Here is a 20,329-nt window from a genome sequence, read left to right on the forward strand (position 1 = left end):
AGATGACTAAATAGCTGAAGATGAGTCAGACAGGAAAAGAATGCAGAGAAACCACAGTACTGGTACTACTTACACATTAAATCAATGAATTCTGCTGCGAAATAACTGCTTTTACATCTGCCATATACCAACACTACTGACATAGTTCTTTGCTTCAAAACAATGAAATTTATTTCTGGTCTAAAGTTCAGTCTGTATAACCCTATTTGAGCACTTCAGCAGATTTCTTTGAAATCTGACTGCTTGCCAAACACTGCTATTTCCTGTTCTGTCCAGTTTTAACCCGAAAAATGAAACTAAGTTTTAAGTCACAGCAGCACAAGTGCAGCTCTATGTCCAAACTAAAAGTGAAGTAATATACTAATTAAAGAATACTTCTAATTTCCATCAGCTTTTCATGTGCTCCAGTACTTATACACACATTCCAAAATCTACACAGTTAGGAAACATATTCGGTACCGTTAAAGGGACTAAGAAAAACACAAGATAGTTTATTCATCTTTAATAAAGCACCTCAGGACTGCTAAAGAAAGCCTTTAGATGTGATAGCCCAACTATCAAAGATAAATATATCAAAAATGCTTATGTTTCACGTGGCCATTAGCAATATTTATCTAACCATGTGACCATCTTTCTCCAGACTCTTATAATTGCTGTCAGCATCAACTGTTTCTCAGAACCTTTATCAAAATGCTACACAAATTTTAAGATGAAGAAGCAAGATAATCTGCTTGGAGAGGGGGAATACCAATGTTAATGAAGCGCTAGAAAATCACCCTTCATATGCTCCCTACCTGAAAAGCCAAGATCAAAACTAACTAGGATTGAGTAAAATAAATGCCATTTCTAAATCCAGTGCGAGAGAAATAAGAAATCACTAACATAATCTGAAATTTTTTAGAGTTTAAATTTGTAGAAAATTAGAAGGTCTTTCCAAAGCTGGAAACAAGAGAACATTTTAAATAACTACAGTGCAGATCTCAATGGCTCCATTTCTAAATTAACCAAAGCTCGGTGCCAAAGGAATGTAATTTCAGGAAATGTTTCCTTCTCCTTCTTATCCTTCAGTACAATCTAACAAAATCAGTTCTGAAAATGCTTCCAACTAGTTTTTAGGCTTGTATCAATCACCATGTCAACTGCATAAACAACACAGCTCATATCCCAGTGGGCTGGGCAGCAGGCTAAGTGCCTGGGCAGTGATACGATGTCAACATTCAGACAGCCGCACACCTAGACACATTCAAGACACCTCAGCACTCAAGCAAGTGGTATTCCCAGATTTTACCTGTCTCCCACAGTCACAGCTAAACTAATTGCTTCCTCCTCCTTTCACACTCAAGCCTACTGAACCAAAGCAGTACCTGACTTACCTTAACTCCCACGGGACAAGCTACCAGAGCCTGAAGAATTGCTTCCACCTTATCAGGGCCACCTCCATGCCACTGGCTCAGCTGGGGCACACAGGCCTGCGCGAGTTCCCAGTCTCCGTGCCAAACGCACTCACAGAAAAACTCAAAGAGCCGCTCCAGGGAGACCGCTTCTTCGTTTCCAAAAGAATGCATCTTGCCAGGATGAGCAGGTGACCTGGGCAGGGTGACACACACGAAGGCGGATGCCGTAAGGGCACACTGGGGACCGGACCACCCCACCCCTGATTTCTTCTTCGCATTGACAGCATGCCCCGGGCAGGGAGAGGCGGAGCGCCAAGGCCAGGCTGCAGGGGGCTTAGAATCATAGAATCATCTGGTTGGAAGAGACCTTCAAGATCATCGAGTCCAACCATTCACCCTGCACTGTCAGGGTCCCTAAACCATGTTGCTCAACACCAAATCCACACGGTTTTTAAACACCTCCAGGGATGGGGACACCACCACCTCCCTGGGCAGCCTGTTCCAATACTTCACAACCCTCTCTTAAAGAAATTTTTCCTGATATCTAACCTAAGTTTCCTCTGGCGTAACTTGAGGCCATTCCCTCTCGTCCTGTCATTCTTAACGTGGGAGAAGAGACTGACCCCCATCTCCCTACAACTTCCTTTCAGGTAACTGTAGAGAGCAATAAGGTCCCCCCTGAGCCTCCTCCAGACTAAACAGTCCCAGCTCCCTCAGCCGCTCCTCATAGGACAAGTTCTCTAAACCCTTCACTAGTTTTGTTGCCCTTCTCTGAACCCGCTCCAGCACCTCAATGTCCTTCTTGAAGTGAGGGGCCCAAAATTGGACACAGTAGTCCAGGTGTGGCCTCACCAGTGCTGAGTATAGGGGGACAGTCACTTCCCTTCTCCTGCTGGCCACGCTGTTTCTGATACATGCCAGGATTCCGTTGGCTTTCTTGGCTGCTTGGGCACACTGCTGGCTCATGTTCAATCGGTTGTTGACCAGCACCCCCAGGTGCTGGTCGACACCTCTGCTGTGCAGCTTTCCAGCCCCCACAGCGGCAGGGGGTCAGGCGCCAGCGAGCACCGCGGGCTGACAACGCGGCTGCCGCTCGGCCACGGCCGCCCCGCCGCGGGCGCGCCGCCCGGCTGAGCGCAGCCCAGCGGCCCGCGGGATGCGATGCTCCCGCCGCTCCCCACCGCCGCACGCGCCCCCGAGCCGCCCGGCCCGGCGGGGACGGACCGTCTTCGCGGGCGGCGGCCGCCGCTCGTCCCGGGCCGCGCGCTCCGCCGCGCACCCGCCCGCGGCCGCGGCCTCGTCCTCCTCCACAAGGTCCGGTCCGGTCCGGCCCGGCCCGGCCCGGCTCGGCTCGGCGGCCCCACGGGGCCCGTCCTGGCGCGGCCCACGTTACCTGGCAGGGCAGGACGCGGCCAGCCCGGCGGCGCTGGGCTCTACTGCACCATCCCGGCAACACCTTCCTTCGCCACCGCCATCTTGGGCAGCGCCTCAGCTGACTGCGGCGCCGGGCGGGCACGCGGGCAGACGCCCGCCCATTGGCCGAGCTGCGGCAGGATGTAAATAAACCACCATTTTTCTTTGGGGCGCCTGACGCCGCCTCAGAATCAAGGGCAGCTTAAGCCCCGCCCTCTCCTCTAACCACGCCCATCTCCGCCCACTTACCGCGCGCCAGCTCCCGCCCCTCGCTCGGGCCTCTCGTGGCTCTGATTGGCTTCCATCCGAAGCTCCGCCCCCTGGCGCGCCGCGGGAGCGCCGCGCCGCGGCGCCTCTCCGCCACGTGCGCCTTGCGCGAGAAGTGGTGGGGGCTGCGCGGCGGAGGAGCCCGAGGAGTGGGAGTGCTGCGTGTCGTGCCTCAGGGCGGGGGCTGTATAGTCATATGTTATATACGGCTGTGTACACATACAGAGAGAGAAGCGTACGTGTACGGCTATATGCATACGTGTGTGTGTGTATTTACCCCTTGTACATGGCCTGGAGGTGTTCAAGGCCGGGTTGGATGAGGCTTTGGGCAACCTGGTGTAGTGGAGGGTTTCCCTGCCCATGGCAGGGGGGTTGGAACTAGATGATCTTTGAGGTCCCTTCCAACTCTAACCATTCTATGATTCTGTGATTCTACGTGTGTATAACCCTATAGGTGTACCTCACTCTAATTTACCCCTTTGAGAGAGGACAGAAATGGTATCCAAAAAATGGACATGTTATTTATATGCGTTACATACACAAATACAGTATGTTATATGCACATCCATAGTTTTAAATACTTACATAAAAATGTGTGGGTATAGATAGCTGCAGGCATAGCTGCGGGCATCGGCTTGCCAGGTGCTCCCGTGCAGGGCGATGGGTCCTGCCCATCCTTGCGGTCCCTCTGCCCCCCACCCACACCAGCCATGGTATTTGCAACGTTTCCTCAGCGGGATGAGGCTCAGAGGGCTGTGACTCAGCTGGGTGGTGTCCAGCTGGTGTTTGGCAGAGATAAGCCCCCTCCAACATCCTCCCTTTATTCTGGGCTTTTTGTTGTTTTTGTCCTGACCTACAAACAAAAACTCCTCCGGGGACTGCTGCGGCGAAGGCAAGTGTAAGAGGCAGAGCGGTGATGACAGAGGAGAGGTGTCCCAAAGTAAGTGACCGAGTGAGCCTCCAGGGCTCCTGAATGGAAAATATGGGAAAGGGGCTATGTCTGTGTGCACGTGCTGGGACCCACCAGTAAACCACGTAAGATGCTGCAGGAGTTTGTACCATTACCTCCTATGGCACCTTGAGTATTTTTCACCTGTGCTGTCAACTCAACATTGGCAGAGAAATGATGAGTGGGTCGTCATGCCTCTGAACTCATTTCAGCTATGCTGGTGTTGAAACCACGCGGTCATCATTTGATTTCTTCAGTTCTGATTCCCTGTACCTTTAGTGATGGCACTTACTGTGGTGCAGCACTGCACAAACAATTTTTCAACGTGCACTTTCAATTTGGGGGTATTATTTTGTATCTTGGCTCTTGTGTAGGCATGGAAAGAGCTTTAGTGGGACACGGGACCTGTATGAGGATGAAGTTCTTTCGGCCCTGAGATCTTTTATGCTTGTTACCCACTCTTTAATTGCTTTTTTCAATTTAAAGTACCTCCTTACAGTCAGACTCCTTACTTGAGGAGCTGCTCCCTCACATAAGACATGTCAGGTGATTGATGCTTTGCTTTTTTTACGAAGTTCAAAACATACCTGCTGGAGTCACCCACCCACTTCTGGAAGGGTGAACATTGCTAACTATCAGCAGTAGTGCTGTCATTTTTGAAGGTATTTTTAAATTAATTTCTTGCAATATTAGTCTTGTTAGGAATTAGAGGTTTATTAATATATCCACGAAGCTGTAAAGGTGGCTGGATGTAAATATCAAGGTGGGAAAATAAATTGTTTAAGGTCATCGTAGCAGAAGATATAACTAGTATATTGAAATTAGGAAATGAAGTATAGGCAAAACATTTTTCAGCTTGAATTTATGTTTCTGTTAAGGAAGCTGGTATTCAATAATTTTAAAATGTAACACTGGATATATTTTCCAAAATTTAAAAATATGTATGAAATAAATACCCGTAGCAACTTATGTTCGAATAGAAGCCCATTTGCTGTCTGTGCATGGATGTAGCGCTTCTCATAGTCAAAATACTAAACAATGCATATACTGTGCAGGTCTTCTAGCAAAAAAGGTCTGAATTTTTACCTTGTAGCACTGGAACGATAAGGTGCTTTTTATCTAAAACAGAGTCTGCTGTGCATTGCCTTGGAAAATTATCAGTGTTACGCAAATTGCTAATAACGCTTAGCATTTTATAGCAGCTTCTTTCTAGTGACTCTGCATAGAGAGCGATTACATGCTACAGTGTAGTGCCCAGGCATTTACATTTTAAAGCCATTTCTGAAACTGAAGTCTCAAAACACCCCCTTGTTTCCAAGCTGCCTCTTTTGTTTTTCCGTGTCAGCCATAGCCTGCATTAGTTTCTCCAGCGACTGTTGAAGCTGTTGGAGAATTACTTGGAGAAAGTAAATGTAGCTCTGATGTTTGGGTGGAGTTTGCAACTACAGGTCTCTGTGAATGGGACAGAAGTAGATCCACTGAGAAGCTGTTTTCTGGCTTTGAAAAAGTGACAGGGACAGGCGTGACTGGGAGAAGCTGCAAGGACACAGTTGTTTCCTGTCAATGTGCAGCAGCACGGCAGCATCCATGCTGGCTTTGTGCTCTTATGGCAGGGGACAGAGGCTACCTGGCCTGAGGTAAAGCCTGCTGGTGTCAAGTTAGCCTACCAAAATCTTGGTAACAAGCTTGAACTGGCACAATAAGTGCGCAGAGTCCGCACCCTGCATCATGCTGCCACGAAGCTTTGGATCTGCTGCATGGTGCGCTGCAGCCAGATTCGTTGCGTCGTCAGACCGCAGCAGCTGCTACTGGCTCACCCCCGGTGTGTCAGCTCTCTGGGTCCTGTCACCCGTGAGACGTGTGAGTCACCGCAGCCTCCACGCTTGCAGTACCTGCTGAAGTCAGGGTGGCTGTTCCCAGGGCCACCAGACACACGGATTGGTCAGGCAGAGCACAGACGGCGGCTGCTCATCTTACTGATGGCAGTTCTGGTCAGAAACTAAAGTTTATGAGGTGACCGAAGCAGCTGTTAAAGCTGGTTTATCCATAGCATGACCTACCACAGCATGTTTTTGCTGTTCCCTGCAGGTGGAGCAGTATGTTGGTGAAATTAAAGGTGGCCTGAGACCAGCCATGAAACTCACAGTCATAGGAATGGTACACTCCAACCCCAAGAGGTAGGTGAAGGGACTGGTAGGGGCTTCACCCCATCATACCTGCTACTACCTCTCTTCTAAATTCAAAAGATTTCTCGAGGGTCTGTGGTCTTCGGAGGAAGACAGATAGATTCATAATTTATGGCTTGCTTTAATTTTCTTGCTCTTAGACTAAGATTAAAAGGGCAAGAAAGAATTCACTGTCCAGCCTTTCTGACTGACCTGTCAGGATTTCCTACTGCTTGCCCTTATCTAATGCAAACTGGAGGGGGCACAGAAGTGGCATTTCTCCTCCAGGAAGAGGTGTGATTCTGGACCTGCATCTTGGTTGTCTGCAGGGGGCTGGAATCAACACCATTTAAAACCCAGTGGTTTTGGCACAGGAGGTACAGATTGATTGCTGTGTTTAATCTGGATGATGATAGCAACTGTGCTTATCATTACACTTTTTTGCATTTACAGTGGTAAACTCCAGTGCTTCCACTGGTGAAGAATTTACCATACCCCCTTTTAGGACATGAATTAGAATTGGCTCATGCATAAATGTTAGTTTGATTTCAGTCCTGAGAGAGGGAAAGCAGAAATCGCTAGCATCCTACTGGAAACTGGAGGAGAAACAAAGACCAGCCTGTTCTCATTCCTTTCTGCAGCTTCTAAGCCTGTAGAAGTCCCGTGTTTTCAGTCTGACAAGAAATCAGTGTCTGCCCCTAGTCTTTATAGACATCTGCCATGTTCACCATATCCTTTCACATTACTGAAATTCCAAGTCCTTTAATTGTGGGGTTTTTTTTCAGCTTTTCAGTGACTCTGCTCTGTGATCCAGTGGATGCAAACAAAGATGTTGGGCTGTTATTTACAGTTAACTTTAGTGACAAATCCATCACCCGAAATGCACGAATTGGTGGGAAATGGGGAAGAGAAGAGAAGACTATTCCCTACTTCCCGTTTACAGCAGGCGACACGTTTAAGGTAATTTTTGGGGTACTATGAATAGGGAAAAGAAAAGGAGGAGAGAAAGGGTGAAGGCTACGTATATGACCACAAATAGCTAACTATTGACATTGCCAGGTTAACTAGTCTAGTGTGGCACAGAGAGCAGCAGTTCAAGCCTTGGCAGGAGAAATCCATTCCTTTCCCTAGTCTTAGTGAGGGAACTCACTATAAGGAGCTTTACAGTATCATCTCAGCAGAGGGTAGGTTATTTATTTGGGGCATTTCAGAAGAACCAGTAACTTTGTGCTTCACTATCCCCATCACATGGTGTTCTAAGTCCATGCTGGTGTAATCAACTCTACTGCTGATCTCTAACACCCTCCCCTGTCCTTTTCTGTTGCAGATGGAGATCTTATGTGAACACCAGCAAATACGAGTCTTGCTTGATGGGCGGCAGCTGTGTGACTTCACTCACCGCATTCAGCCCCTGAACTTGGTGAAAGCTTTGCAGATCTCAGGGGACATCAAGCTTACCAAAGTGGCTTGAAAAAAAGGACACCACAATATCACCAGGGGACAGAGGCAAATGTACTTTCTCCTGTCTGAGAAATGTTTTATCTTTTCCCCTGGCTGATTCTGGAGAATGGGAACTGTATCTTTTTAAATTACTGATGTGTTTGAAATATACATTTTTTTTTCTCATACACACTCAGCAATTGCAGAGCTATGGGAGGTCCAGGTAAATCAGAGAGCCTTTGCTGAGTTAGTCTCTTGGCCTCCTGAACTGCAAGATTTATGATGCTATGCAGTGTCTCACATCCTCGTGGTCCCCTAACTCCCCAGGGCTGTCAGCTAGTGGAGCTCAGTCCTCTGCAGTGGGGTGGCTGTTACCCTTGTGAGAAGAACTGGGCAGTATGCAGGTGGTGTGCCTGAGAAAAAAGAAGCAGATTTCCTTATAAGTGAATAAGGGTGTGTGGTGGGCTCCAGCAAGGCTCATGTTATCAAGAGGGAGTTGCTTTTCCTGGAAGCTCTGCTGAATCAGCACAAAGCGATCTGTGCTTCCCAGTGCAGAGCAATAAATGCCTTACCACCATCCCTGTCTCTCACAGGTAGCCTTCTCATGAATTGAAGGGTTTCAACAGCTGTGGATTTCAGAGTCTTCTCCGGACCAGCCCCAGGAAATGGTATCTGTAGCTGAAACTGCATTGCCCATTCTTGTATCTAATTAAAACTGCATCTTTGCTGGCAAACTTCTTTAACCAGCTCTGTTAAAGATTTGCATGCACGTGTGTGTTGTGCTGTTATTTCATTGCTGTAGATTTAGAAAGAAGTCCTAAATCCATGGCTATTCTAATACATATGTGAGCATATATCATAGCTACTGTCTTTGGCTCTGTTATGACTGATTGGTTACAACATAGGATGAAGGGGAAAGTCTCTAGATGAAGAGACTTTTCTTTCAGTACATAACTTGGAGAACAAAAAATCTGCAGAGTGGTTCTGTGGATAGAGGTCTATCAAATTCCTCTGACTTCAGGGAAGATACATAGCATGCTGTCTTCAGAGGGCTTTTGGAAGCTCTGCAGAGTCTGGCTGTCAGATAGAGGTACTCAGATAACGTGGAATTTTATGAAATAGTATATCAGCAGGCTGCTTGGGTGCTTTAATCATCTCATACATTTCATTCTACCCTCTGGTGTTGTGGAGAATGCCTCAGTTTCTACATAAATCTAAATTTACAGTGTATGGAACCATTTTTTTGTATACTCAAACTGCCCTCTGAGAAAAATCATGTCAAAAGAGCATAGGAGATTCAAATGCACTAAACTTTTTTTATCTTTAATGATATCAAAGTCAAGTTTACTAGACAAATAATGGAAACTTTAATGGCTTAATGTCTTAAAATAGAAAAAGCAATAGTCAGAACTGCTATTAGAGTTCTCAGTCCCAATGGTGCTCCATGTAAATGGATTTACAGTGATAATCAGGACAAAAAGTCTTGTTTCTTTGGCTGAGTGATTTCTTCCAATATATTCATTGCCAGCAATTGTCTGTAATAACTGCCACTGGTCTGATTTGATGCTCAGGATCCTGTATGGGCCATTACCAGCAAAATAATAATCTATATACTGGAGAGGAAAATCCTTTGGTCTTTTTTAGCCTAACAGAGAACTGAGTGGTAGAGCAGATGGATGGACAGACAGACTCCTGTCTTGTTGTGCAGTAGTGATTATCCTGGCAGCTGGGTTGTGGCTTAGCACGAGACTTTTGTGGTATACCAAGAAAGACAGCCTCAGACACCAGGACCTTTCATGACTTTGATTCAGACAGTCTTAACTAATTAAGTTTATGAGCGCCTTTATGAAGGGGAAAGGAGCAAGACACTTCTGCTTTAGGATAAAGCACAACCTGGATCTGCCAGATATAGACTGAATACTTGTACAAAAGAATTCTTTTCTTCCATCTTGGAATATTATATCTCATTGTTTCTTTGTAAAGCCCCATTTGTCTGTATCCACCTGTTGTCTTTTGTCTCTTGGTTAGATGATAAGTTCCTGGGGGGAATTATTCTGGAGCTACCTGGCTCCTAGGCACCTAGGATGCTTGTCTGCCAGAAATTGCTAGGTGCTATGGTGATACAAATAACAAAAATAGACTATGTAAGGGAAAAAACAACACTCCCAGACAATGAGAACAGGAAACTTGGTCACAAATGTGACTTGTCTTTTGGCATGGAGTCTGCCTTACTCATGTCAGTGGTTTGATTGCCTCAATCCACTGTACTCGCTCCGCCTTGGAGCTGGCCTGGATATAATAATGAGTGTCATTTTTGGTGATGATTTGAAGAGGTTTCCTTGCACATTGCCCTTCACTCCTGCAGAGAAAAAATATGACAGATCAGGAAGGTGCACAGGGAAATGTTTTGTAGCAGATATGAAGCTTCATAGGGAAAAATTTTAGTTTAGTGAGTTAGGGTATCAGACCTTTCCATTTCATTATGAGTAAGACATCTAAAGCTCTTGTGTCTTTGATTTACCTTCTGAAAAAAAAAGATATAGTACAGACATCCCTCACATAGACTGTATAAATTACTGTGTACTATGCATCACATATAAAATAGCTGCTGTTTAGATGGAGAATCTTACTTGAGTTATACAATGGAGGGATGAACTCCCTACCAGTTTGTGCAATAGGTTAGATTTGGTCGGGTTCCGCTTAGCAAGGAACTGTATTGTTCATCATGCCCTGCCAACCTGGACCATATCTTTTTAGACTCTGTCTTTTGTCTTTAGAAAGATGCTCCTTATTCAAGATCCACACTGTCATTGTGCTTACTGTCATAAAATAAATTACTTTAACAGCAGAAATACTTATCTGTGGGGCTGAGGTTCTAGACAAATGCCTAAGCTAAGCATATTCACTAGCAGAACTGTTTTTTGTGTTGCTGTCTTTATGTCTCCCCTACATTTGGGTTCTAGCAGGTCAAAAAGAAAAGGTAATAGCATAAGTAGAGAGGACACACAGAAAAGGAATGGCATCTGGGCATGCCTAAAGACTTTGAGTTAAACAACATCCAAAAAGAAGGCCTTTCCTTTTTGTCTGTTAACTCTGGAATATTAATCAGTGTCTTAGAACTGTCTCAGAGGTCATCTGACTGAGAAAAGCCTATAAAAAGGAGAACACTCAAGATATGTGGAAATAACACTGAAAAAAAATCCCCTCTGGTATGGACAACCCATCAGTATGGGGATTTTTTGTGGTATGCTTCTTCCCTTGCTTGCAGAGGGAGAGGAAAGGCCAGCCCACTTGTGCATACCCACAGCCATACACACAAACCCACACTCAAAGACTGTATTGCTATAGCATAAATACGTATGTATGAAAGTTTAGAGGCTCGTGCTTACCTGCTGGGACTCCGTTGTCCTCCAGAGCTGAGACAAGACAACCACGAAGAGAAAATCCACCTACTGGCCTGTCTTCTTCCTGTAAAGAAAAAGGAAATGAGGCTTATCTGGAAAATAAAATCATTAGAATAGTTTCCTAGAGCGCATCAATTATTTTTGTGAAGGTGGAGATGTAATGCCAGTCTTTCCAGATATAAAAAATCTATGCCACAAGAGAAGTCAATTAGAACATGTAATTAAATGCATTACTATGTTGTTTCAGTCTCAGATGTTTCTCTGATGTAGCTGAGAACATAGGAATGATAGACATCAATGAAAAGCACAAGGATAGGCTAACAATGACATTTCAGTCTTATGTGTAGTCTTATCAATAACAATCCATGTTAAAAAACTTCCCATATTTCTGCAAGTTTTTAGCTTGCTGCTTTTCACTGAGATGGTATGGGGAAAGTTTGTCTGTTTTCACTAGTAGGTTGGCTGGCTGTCTTGTCTGATCTTCAGGTTCTACAGTTTGAGTTTATAGCATGACAAGGGTGAGTTACAGTGCAAAAAAAACCCCAACAAAACTAAACACAAAGAAACAGGCAACAAAAAATGAACCACCTCCATAAGCTTTTTCACAGTTACATTGTTTGTCTTTTCTTTAAAAGCCACATAAAGCATTTCTAAACATGTTCTTTCAGCAATCTGTAGGGCTTTGTGGTACCCTATGCATCTGGGGCTGATGGATCCACGTGCTCTTCTGGGTTGCTTACATTGATTATTACATCCATGAAGATAGATTCTACTATTCCCTCAGCAAGTTTAAAACTGAGTAGCAGAAATTCCTAACAAATACTTTGGCATCAAGGAGGCCTCATTCAATGTTGGAAGAAGAACATAAAAAAATCCCAGTAGCAGTATGACCCTCAAGTGGTGGGGTGTCAGCCCAGAAAGATCACAGTCCAGGAAGAATCCCTGCAGGACAGTGGTCCCAGACTGTGCGGGTACAGAAAAAGAGCAATCCCAAGAAGAATGCTGCCCCTCAGCTAAGGAAAAGGAATCTCACCGGGGAAAAGAGAGGAAGGAAGGTAGAGGGATAGAAAATCCTACAAGGACAACCTCCCAGGATAAGGCCAGAGAGGTCTTACTTCCCAGAAAATGAATAGAGGAACCTGGAGGGAGATTTGGGTGAGGGAAACGTTTACAGCATAGTTGTATTTTCATTATAATGTTTAGGTCTGTAAAAGGATTTCTGGGGGTAGTGACTCCCCACTCACATACCTTAGTGGGGTCATAGTAGTGCAAAAAAGCAGGATCAGCTCTCAAAACAAATCTCCTCACCTTCCAGTTTTTCCTCTTGTGTCCCTGCAAGACAGGCAAATTAAAGTTACCACCAGTAAATACCTCCTGAAATGTCCATTTTCCTGCAGGCTGTAGGGGAGACCTAAATAGGTACTGAAAAAGAGGGTTTGGCACCAACAGAGAAAAATATTTTCTGACATCTTAGTAACTCCCAGGATTTTCTGCTTAACATCCTTCTTCATACAGTAATAATTCCTCCCTCTCTCCCTTCCTTGTACTGAGAACCAAGAAAGCAGAGTGACAGGACCAAGTGATTATATCTCTGATCCCTGCTCTTAATTGCAGATTAAATATGGGTCTTGGATTAAAAACCCATGCTGTGCGTGCTCTGAGGGGATTATGTCAGGTCCTTTTGCAGCTCTCCACTCTTCTGCCCCCAGCCCTCTCAGTGCTGACAGTGCAGGACAGCACTGCAAGCCTGTGCCAGCCCTGAGACCATCCCCGCTCCTGGAGATTTGGTGCTGGGGCTCAGGTCTGGGGCTGCTGGGGGCTCCCCTTTACTGCTGCTGACCATGGGAGAGGCTCCTGGGCAGCTCTGATGGCCTGTGGTGATAGGGAGGCTGCCCTGCCAGCCCCATGGGGATCACCCAGCAGCTCCTGGCACCCAGTGCCCCACCAACCCTCGCTGCACCCTAGCAGCTGGAGGAGGGAGGACTGAGGATCATCTGATGATCCAGTTTGCACAACACTAAAATCTCAGCGTAGGTTACAAAGCTCGAGTAGAAAGGTGGCCATGCAGTGCAGGTAGGGTTCCCTCTTCAGGTGACTGCATTATGCTTTGAAACAGCATGATTGATCCTTGTCTTCTTCGTAGCAAGGGTCAGAAACTAAATCTTGCAGGCTAAGATCCTGTAAACAATTCCTGCCAACAGGAATTTGTGCCCAAATTTCTTCATGCCCAAAGAAAACGGGTCTTACCACCACCAGAGCATGCACATGTGCGTGAGTGACTGTCCACAGGTAAATGTCCACTTCATGCAAAAGTCAATCTACTCAGCTTTGAAATTTGTCTGTGGCCAACAGAACATCATAGCTGCTCACGCAACCTGGATGAGACAGGTTAAATCAGAGGAATGTGGATCTCCTTGGAAGTGAATGTAACACCTCTGGTGGGATTTGGAGTTCGTGTGGGACTTTTGCTTTTGATGCTGTTTTATACCTTTCAGTATGCACTCACTGAATACAGAATATCCAATTAATCCTGCCTGAGCAACAAGTTCTGTAGCTCATGATTTTATAACTAAATACCCTTCACTGCGTCGTCTCTGACAGTAGTGCTGACAGGCAAGTTAGCCCTACTGGCCACAGCTCTCCAGACATGCTCATATAAATCACATTTCTTCTCTAGGAAGTCCTAAAAGCTGTCATTTTTCTTGTTTTTCAGTGAATGTTCAGATACTGTATTTACCTGTTTCACTAAGAATCCTTGCTTCACAATCGTGCCGCTTAACTCAGAGATGTTAAATTGTACCTCTTCCTTGGAACTGCTATTTTTCTTATTGCTCTCAGCCTGCAAATAGGGAAAAGATTGTTCAACTTTTCTTTTTAATCTAAACACATTTTTAAGTACAAAGTTCTGCGTTTTATTTTCCTTGAGCTGTTTTTAGCTCATATTTCCTGAGTAAATTCTACTCTGTAGCCCTGCTGCTCAGCTTTGTAGGTCTCACGTTTACAGGCAACATATTACAGCAGTAAAGCCTCCACATGGACACTGTGGCCTTGAGTTTTAGCCTAACTACAGCACAGCCTCCGTTAAATGCAGACACACAGTGCACTTGAGGGACACACCCCTTTTAATGCCTAATTATGTAATTTGTAGATCCCTCCATATCCAGGCAGCTATTTGACTCCAGCAAAAGTGCAAGTGTCAGCACCACTAAAAGCCTAGGGCTGCTCCTTCTGTGTTTGCTTTCATAGCCTGCATATTTTGCCTTTGGTTGCAGGCTGTGCATGGCCCCTTTTCCACTGCCCCCCAAATCAAGGGTGTGACAAGGGGCAGAGGAGGTCCCTCTGTTGGCAGCTGCATCACTTACAAACATGTACAGTGCAGTGGAGTCATCAAGGAACTGCTCAGAGAGGTCGCTGTAACGTGTGGCCTCAGTGCTGCGGGCTCCCACAGGCTTGATGAAGTTCTCCTCCATCAGCATGGATGCCAAAGTGACGGCCTCAAACCGTGACACAGCAAAGCTGCTGGAGATGAGCCAGTCCACCAGTGCAGAACCTGCAGGGAGAAAGGCAGCTCTCATACCGAGGCAACATGCTCTTCCAAAGTGAGACAGGTGGTCTCCTGCCACACATGTATTCATTTGCTGCAACATTTTGGCGCCATTGCAAAGACTTTGAATGAAATGCAACGTTGACCAAAAGTGTGGGATCCTACATGTGCTTCCACATATCCAAAGAGCGAGAGAGAAAGGTGTTGGAGAGGTTGGCTGCACTGCTACTTTCCACTGGGCCACAACTGGTTCCACCACGAAGGCAGTATAGTAGCTCCCTTGTCTGTGCAACATGACATGTCAAATGTGAGGAAGCTTTTTGCCTGCAGCAGGTGTACCTGTGAAGGTCTCTTTGTATCTGTTGCCTTGCTCCAAGTTGCGGGTCAGCTTAATTCCAGTACTGCTGTCACACATTTTCTTCACTATGTGGCTGTAAAAGAGAGCACAGGACTGTTAGTAGAATAGAAAGACAGGCAGAAATTGTCACCTGCTTCTGTCAGTGCCTGGGATGTCCTCAAGATTATCAACATAAAGATGGGAAACAGCCTAGATACTCCCCCAGAAGTTTTTTCCTAGGTACGGTATAGGAAAACTTTATTACCCCAATAGCAGCACTAAACAAGATGCCTTATAAAGTATCTTTTGGTTTAAAGCACTTCAAACTGAGCTACAGTCAGCCTCCATTTACCTTCTCAATATAAATCAAATCAATGTCATTTTTCTATTTCTCAATCAATGCTATTTTTTCTCTTGTGTAATGTGATGCCCTCTAAAAATCCTAGTCTGGATTCCAGCTACCAGCTTTGAAAGCTCACCAACCAGAGAAGGGCGACTAAACTGGTCAAGGGGCTGGAAAATAAAACTTATGGGGAGTGGCTGAGGGAGTTGGGGCTGTTTAGCCTGGAGAAGAGGAGGCTGAGGGGAGACCTGATTGCAGCCTACAAGTACTTGAGAAGGGATGGTGGGGAGGTGGGGGAAGGGCTCTTTACATTAGTGATGGGTGATAGGACAAGAGGAAAAGGGTATAAGCTTAGCCAGGGGAGATGCAGGTTGGATGTTAGAAAGAATTCCTTCTCTGAAAGGGTTGTCAGCCACTGGAATAGGCTGCCCAGGGAGGTGGTTGAGTCTCCATCCCTGGATGTGTTTAAGAAAAGGGTGGATGAACTACTTAGGGATGTGGTTTAATGGGAGATTAGGGACGGTTGGACTGGATGATCTCTAAGGTCTTTTCCAACCTAGAAATTCTATGAATCTATGAATCTATAGCATGAAAAATGTCATTGCTCAGTCTTTCCCTGACATTACATCTTCCAAAGTAATACATCTTCACACTGAGAAACTTTGCAGCTGACTAGGAAGGTCTTCAAAGCAGCAGTGAGATGTCCTTGCAGAACCCATATAATCCGAAAAAATAATGGTCAGGAAAAAGTGCATTCCTGTGCCCTGGCAAAAGTATGTGCAAACCTAGGGCAGAGCAGCCAGTTTAGAGGCTCCCGGCCACATGGGAGCAGATCAGTGCAGAAACTTTCCTTGACCCTCCTCATCCATCAGCTCAGGCACTTTGCCAGCTACAGCAACAGCAGAAGGAAAAACCATATACACTTACTGGAGGCTGATATTCTCTAGCAGTTTGAAAGAGTTCTTCATTCTGTGAAGCTCTTGTACCTGTACTGGGTGACCAGCATGAATAGCTCCAGTGATGTCCAGAGCCCAAGAGTCTCGCTCCTCCCTGGAGCAACATTCAAGGAAATAGTCTGTGTTGGTTTTTGTCTTTAGTTTGATGAGTAGCTGTGGAGAAAGAAGCACAAAGCAATAATATCATTTAGCTGATGTCCTCCACTCGTATTTGGCTTCTTTTAGCACTGGCCCAGATGACACAAATAAGTCTGATATGGCATCCCACCTGAGCATTACAGAGCTATTCTTGGCCAAAAGAATGGTGGGCACAGCTCTGGGTTTGTTTTTTTTTTTGCTTCCCCTCAGCCAAAAATCCCTGTATTTTCTGTTCTGCATGGTTTGCATGCACGGAGCTTGTGGTACTTAAAAGGGAGCAGACCACGCAGAAACTGGATTACATAGGAGTGTACTGCTGACTATGGAGTTTTTCACATCCGGATCTCTAGTTTCTCAACAACCATGAACTCTCGCTAGGCTCTTTCTGCCACAAGAAGTTCTGAAATAGTCAGCAGTTTCCAGAGTCATTTCCCTTCTGGCCCCACTCCGAAGAAATCTGCAGTGCTGCTACCCATGGGTGAGCGGAGAAGCGCAGAAGGCACTTTCCCTTCCAGAACTCTCTTGCTGGAAACTTTCTACAGTGGTGAAGTCCCATTGGTGAAGGAAAAGGGAGTTTGACCGGGCTGCCCGGGAGCGCCCTGTGGACACAGCAGGGTTTATGGCAGCTACCAGAGATAAGCTTCCCTTTTTTCCTATCCTCCTCAGATTTTCTTGAGACATCCATGTCCTCTCTTCACACACTGTTGGGCTGATGCATTTGCATTTATTCTTCCCACTGTATGTGTGGAAGGTGTTTTTTTTTTTTTGTGTGGAGGGTGGCTTTTTTGTGTGGTGGGTTTTTTCTTTTTTGTTACTGGCTGCTACGCAGATTTGGGCACAGGGAACAGCAAAGACACAATGAGGGAGTTAATTTCTTGTCCTGGTTATGTTGCTAATGGCAACTTGCTTTTGGCTGGACCTAATTCTGGAAACACCCAAGTGGCATGGTTGCAGTAATCAAAGAAATTGGGAGGAGTAGAAAAGACTCAGAAGTTAGAAAGTGGGTGTCATTGAGAAGGGATACATTTTTCCAGTCGTACCGGTCTGTTCTCGTATTCCAGGCATGGACAAGTAATAGTGCAGCCATCCAAAAGGATCCTGCCCTTTGGAGTTGGCTCCTTCTTGCCTCCTTCAATTTTGTAATACAGCAGCTTATCCTGAAGCAGAACGAACCATCTTACTTTCCAGTTACGAACAATATGTCCCTAGAGGGGAAGAAATCCACAATAGCTAACTTTAACACAGGCATTGAGAAATGACCATATTTTCTTTTCCTTTTCTTTCCCCCTCTGTGTGACAACACCATAAAATAATAGGAAACTGTATGAAAAGAAGCACAAGAAGTCATCACAAGTCCTTTTCTCCCTGAAATATGCGTTTTTAGTAACAGAATAGCACAGCTCCATCACTATAAAATCACGGAGCAAGAGAAAGCTGCTCTGCTCTTCCTCCAGCAAGGACGTTTCTTTGCTGGCAAGAATTGTTTCTTGCAAAAGCTCACATGAATTGTCTCAGAAAGCTGTCATTTAGGTGCATGTCTGCCCGCTGACAGCACCGGACAGAAACAGCGCTAAATCCGAAATGCGTGAGGGCTCCTAAGGACAAACTCCTCCTCTCTGGTGACTCTGGTTGGTGTTTTGATGTGTTTTGTTCTTTGTCATTTCGATGTGGCTGTAGATGCTAAGTGGTTTTGAGATCACTTTGCTGGGTGAATTGGCTTTTCCTTACATCTCTTACTGCTAATGAGTGATTTATTTCTGTCCTACCTGCCTCCAGTCTTCTGGACTAAAACATCGCTTGTGCTACTGTTTCCCGTGAAGGAAATAACACTTTTTAATGGCAAAAGACCGAATGAAGGCTGCTGTTAAACGCCTCCAGGGTTGTACCAGAATACAGACAAATTCTCTGCTTCCCCTTCTGTAAACAGCCCCTGGCTGTCTTTAGCCCAGCTGTTTGGGAGAGCAAACCCAGCCAGGGCTGGCACTGACAGGCTCAGTCCTGTCTGGCGGTGTCAGGTCCAGCTTTTCGGTGCAGGGAGCTGACTTGCATTTCCCCAGGCGATGGAGGTTACAGCCAGCAGACAAGCACTGAGTAGAGGAAGCTCTGACACCTGGGAGAGGGTGGGCATAGCTAGGAGAAAGGAGCATGCTGTGTCCAGTTGTGGCAGGAATCAAAGCTCATTAATTCTCTATGAGTAAAGGGGAAAACCAGCAATTTCCAAGAATAGGTGGGGTAATGAGTCTCTAAAATCCAGGGCACTTTAGATCTAATGTCTTCTAGTCTATACTGAACACAATTTATCTAATTTGCGTTTGTTCTCTCCTTCCTTTTACCTTCTTCGTTGTTTTTTTCACCCGTGGTAAAGTCCCTTGGCCATTTTTCCTGAGAGTATATTCTTTGCTATGGCTCTTTTCTTGGCTCTTTTTTTTCCTTCTTGGAGATTTCATCTTTTTCAGGAGATTGCCTTACCTTTTTTCCTTTACCTTTGCTTGACTTCCACATATTTGCTTTGTATTTATAATATATTACAACACATAATTCAGTCATTTATAATGCATTTAGATCATCTCCTTGCTTTTGCTCTCCTCTTAAGCAAGTTCTGTTTTCTTTACCTGATCCTCACTCTTCCTCATTTTTTTCTCTGGATTCCTTGTTCCCTCCTCCCTTAGTTTCCTTTCATTGCCTTTGTGGTCTCTTTCCTATCAACAGCGTACCCGGTGATGTACAGACTGCTGGCAGTCACAGCTCAGTGTGCCACCCATAATCTACTCCTCTCACACACTTGATGCCTTGGCTTCCCATCTGGAATTCAGTAGTCACTTAAGAGTCACAAAATACAACCGTAGCCCAGAGAGGAGAGCAGGATCTGGGACTGCTTTGCCCTCACTGCAGAAGGGAGGATGAGGAACAGCTCAGGCTGTGCAGCCTTTCTCTGCATAGAGCACAGCCTCACATGGCTGGTGGCTGGCTGGGGGCCCAGCCAGGAGAGCTCCAGACCAGGATTACCTTCATGTTAGCACCAGAAGCACTGCCACGTACTGTAGAAAAGCATTTCCCAAGGCGCGGCAAAGCTTTGAACAAAGCTTTGAATCACGTTTTTTTGTGCAGTCAAGGACCGTGTTAGACATTGAGACAGGGTAAAATTGAGACAGACATACTAAAGGCAGCTTATGCCCCTTGCTAAGTTGCCTCCTTGTGTCCCAGCTATGACTGACTTGGTCCTATAGGGAGAAGTATTGGAAAGGCTGAAATCTGTGACACCATCTTTCAGCTCTTTTCTCCACATTTTGGCTAAAATTTTCTTATAGTGCAGCTTGAGGGGTGTGGAAGAAAGAGGTTATTTCAAACACGTTTCTACTTTTGCATTGCTCTGATCCCCTTCAAAAAGGATTGCCTGTTTTCCATCCTCTCATATGAAATGGGAAACCCTGCTCAGCTGGGTTGCTAAAGAAGGCACAAACTATCTTAAGAGACTGTCAAAACATCTTCCCTCTGTCCACCCTCCCATGGCCACTTCCACTGCTGCCACATAGACGTTTACCAGGTAGTTTTTTATGTGTTATTTGCAGAGGTGTGCCCAGACATATTGGCTTTCTGATACCTGAGTAATCCTGATAGCTAATTCACTTTCCCCTGGGTGAATGCCAACATAGGGAAACTCGAGAGAGGGTAGCGAACACCTGCAGTTCATGAAGCTCCACTGGCAGGCATCTGCATAGACCTGGAGGAGCTCCTTTCCCGGGAGCCAAAAGGAGCTCTTTAAATCCGGCACCCAAAACGCTGCCTTGCCACGAGCCCTGGCTCGGTCCAGTCCCTGCTCAGGGGATGCTTCCACGTTTGAGCAGAACTGCATGAAGGGGAACCGGAGCACTTACCCGTTTGACGAGGAAGCCCTCCTTCAGCACTCCAGATGTTTCCTGCATCGTAGCCAGCAGAGAAGAGAGCTGAGCCCCAGCCGAGAAGCACCCAAGCCCTAGCA

At 45.8% G+C, this 20,329-nt stretch overlaps 3 protein-coding genes across 4 annotated transcripts in view; 1 reads left to right on the forward strand and 2 right to left on the reverse strand.

Moving 5' to 3' along the window:
- Positions 1–2,818, reverse strand: part of ZFYVE26 (zinc finger FYVE-type containing 26) — a 52,716-nt gene extending 49,898 nt beyond the window's left edge. The window contains 2 exon segments of the mRNA XM_086612895.1: positions 1,365–1,587; positions 2,788–2,818. Of these exon segments, the coding sequence (XP_086469021.1) occupies positions 1,365–1,565 (201 nt within the window). The 5' untranslated portion in view covers positions 1,566–1,587; positions 2,788–2,818.
- A 1,119-nt stretch (positions 2,819–3,937) lies between these two features.
- On the forward strand, positions 3,938–8,390 carry LOC104372032 (galectin-related protein A). 2 transcript variants are annotated; one of them, XM_086613009.1, is made up of 6 exons: positions 3,999–4,014; positions 4,599–4,685; positions 6,112–6,200; positions 6,974–7,148; positions 7,516–7,700; positions 8,222–8,382. In XM_086613009.1, exons 3-5 carry the CDS (start codon positions 6,157–6,159, stop codon positions 7,657–7,659), a joined length of 363 nt encoding a protein of 120 aa, XP_086469135.1. In that variant the 5' UTR covers positions 3,999–4,014; positions 4,599–4,685; positions 6,112–6,156; the 3' UTR covers positions 7,660–7,700; positions 8,222–8,382. The 2 variants fall into 2 exon arrangements, with proteins under 2 accessions (XP_086469134.1, XP_086469135.1); XM_086613008.1 differs by lacking the exon at positions 4,599–4,685 and having other exon boundaries at positions 3,938–4,014; positions 8,222–8,390.
- Positions 8,391–9,545: 1,155 nt separating this feature from the next.
- Positions 9,546–20,273, reverse strand: PLEK2 (pleckstrin 2). Its single transcript, XM_009977606.2, is given in 10 exon segments — positions 9,546–9,952; positions 9,955–9,987; positions 11,018–11,096; positions 12,281–12,364; positions 13,770–13,871; positions 14,395–14,582; positions 14,916–15,007; positions 16,184–16,365; positions 17,391–17,555; positions 20,226–20,273. Coding segments are annotated over 10 exon segments (1,065 nt in total). The 3' UTR covers positions 9,546–9,860.
- Between the last annotated feature and the right edge of the window lie 56 nt (positions 20,274–20,329).

The sequence above is a fragment of the Tauraco erythrolophus genome, chromosome 6 (assembly GCF_009769465.1).
Source record: "Tauraco erythrolophus isolate bTauEry1 chromosome 6, bTauEry1.pri, whole genome shotgun sequence".
Classification (NCBI taxonomy): Eukaryota; Metazoa; Chordata; class Aves; order Musophagiformes; family Musophagidae; genus Tauraco; species Tauraco erythrolophus.

Bases quoted from the DNA above. Each gene is read 5' to 3' on its own strand.
- LOC104372032 (XM_086613008.1), top strand. From the start codon at position 3,991: ATGACAGAGGAGAGGTGTCCCAAA. The intron at 6,201-6,973 runs GTAGGTGAAGGG...GTTTTTTTTCAG, and splicing joins GTACACTCCAACCCCAAGAG to CTTTTCAGTGACTCTGCTCT. The intron at 7,149-7,515 runs GTAATTTTTGGG...TTTCTGTTGCAG, and splicing joins CAGCAGGCGACACGTTTAAG to ATGGAGATCTTATGTGAACA.